This window comes from Merops nubicus, unplaced genomic scaffold (assembly GCF_000691845.1).
Source record: "Merops nubicus isolate BGI_N331 unplaced genomic scaffold, ASM69184v1 scaffold27645, whole genome shotgun sequence".
Lineage (NCBI taxonomy): Eukaryota > Metazoa > Chordata > Aves > Coraciiformes > Meropidae > Merops > Merops nubicus.
In genome coordinates, this window is record NW_008609348.1 from 7,517 (window position 1) to 9,460 (window position 1,944).

At 54.9% G+C, this 1,944-nt stretch overlaps 1 protein-coding gene across 1 annotated transcript in view; it reads right to left on the reverse strand.

The window, feature by feature from the left end:
- LOC103773217 (transforming acidic coiled-coil-containing protein 1-like) overlaps nt 1–1,832 on the reverse strand; it is a gene marked incomplete at its 5' end in the record, with an annotated part of 2,193 nt that extends 361 nt beyond the window's left edge. Inside the window, 4 exons of the mRNA XM_008940577.1 lie at nt 266–386; nt 939–1,045; nt 1,528–1,688; nt 1,789–1,832. Coding sequence (XP_008938825.1) covers nt 266–386; nt 939–1,045; nt 1,528–1,688; nt 1,789–1,832 — 433 coding nt within the window. The remainder of the gene's footprint in view (nt 1–265; nt 387–938; nt 1,046–1,527; nt 1,689–1,788) is intronic.
- Between the last annotated feature and the right edge of the window lie 112 nt (nt 1,833–1,944).

Below are 1,944 nucleotides of genomic sequence, written 5' to 3' on the forward strand. Positions count from 1 at the left end.
GGCAGCCACTGCACGCGGCCCTGCCAAGCCCAGGGCAGAGCCTGGATCTCCTTCCTTGTGAGAGAACGTGGCTGTACGTTTTAAAAAAACAACAACATACAAAATCACAAGCAAACAAAAAAAAATACCCAAAAAAAACCACAAAAGACTTTCTGGGCTAAAAATACGGAGGACACCACCAGGACCCCCGGGGTGCCCCGGGTGGCACAGCAGACGGGCAGAGCCAAGCCAGGGTGGCTCGCAGAGGAGGCAGGGCAGCAGTTACCTTCTGCTGCAGGGCTCTCTCCAGGGACTCCACCTTCATCTGCTCCTTGCGCAGCCCCGCGTGCAGCGCCGCGCTCTCCGCCTTGGCCTTGGCACGCACCTGGGCGATCTCCTCGTTGGCTCTGCAGGGGGCAGGAGACAAGGGGCAGTGGTCACGTCTGGGTACGCTCGCCTGGGGGCATCCGAGGTGGTTTTCCCACATGGGGAGAGCCTGTACTGTGTGAAACCAGCACAGAACTGGATTCATTCGGCTCCCCACGCTCCTGTATGGAACCCCAGCTCTCCCAGAGAGGCTAAACCAGTCCCTCACCCGCTTCATTTGGGGCTCCATGTGCTGGGGAGCTACTGCTCATCAGCTGAGCCTTGGTAGCTGCACAACCCCTTCACATACCACAAACCTGAGCCTTCTGAAATGTGGGAACTTGTTAAAGTGATGGTAAATAGACCATAAACCTCAGTTTCTCCATTTAAAAAAAAAGCTAAGCAGAGATCAGAGAATCCATTCAGGGATTTGTGCTGGCTTACTTACAGCCGTTTACAGTCACTTGAGCCTAAGGTTGTAAAAGGCAGCTTTTCACATCAATAAGCTCCTGCCTCCCAACCTGAGGAGAGCCAAACGGAGACTCTGCCCTACAAGGTCTGTAAGCACCCAGCAACCCCGTGCATGACCTTACTTGTCTAACTTTTCTTCTGCGTGGACTTTCAGGGCCTGATACCGCTGTTCTTCTTGCTTGACCCGGGTTAAATAATCTTGAGCACACTTCTTCAGAGCTTCTTCATTCTGGAAAAAAACCCAACAACATCCATGTGCACTGGGGCTGAGCACAGAGGTGTTGTTCTGATGGGATGATGAATCCTGTTCCAAGTGTTAAAGAAAAAGGGTTTAAATAGAACCAGCTTCTCCCCTACGCTGGAGCCCCTGGCCCCGCTGGGCTGCATGGAAGCACAGCATTGATGGAGGCAGGTTTCTCGGGGTGCTTTGGCCACAGCTCTGCCCAGGGCACGGGAAGCTCAGCAGGAGAGTGCTGGGGAGGAGTGTGGGGAAGAGCCAGGGAGCTGGGTTCCCTGTCCTGCCTTCCCCCAGCCTTCAAACGACCCTGCACTCGTTTGTTGAGAAGTGGGTAAGCAGCATCCAAGCAAGGACCAGGGCATCTGAAGCAGCTCTGTGTGGGATGGGACAGCCACAGTGCTGCAGCACGGGACGTGGTGGGGACAATGCTGCACAGGACCGGGGCTGCGGGGAGAGGACACCAAGGTAAGGACCTTCTTAAAGCCTTCCAGGACACCCTTGAGGTTTTCATATCTCCTGAAGAGATCTGACAGGGACCTCTCCACCGAGTTTAGGTCTGCCAGAGCCTGGTCCTTTTCCATGGTGAGCTGCTGCAGGTTCTTCTGAGACGTCATGTTTGTCCTCTGCTCATCCTCTGCGATGGAGAACACACAGTGGGGACACAGTGACCAAGTGGGGACAGCTGTGCAGCCAGTTCCCTGCCCTGCACGCCCGCCCAGGCGACAGCACCTTACCTATCATCTGGGCAATGGTCTTCTCATACTCAGCCACGATTTTCCTAGAAGGAAGGGAGAAAAAAGCAGGTAAGTGGCAGCAGATTTTTGCAGACACACATCTATAACTCTGCGGCCAGCAAACTGCCCTGGGGCCCTGCTGCCCCTTCGACAGGC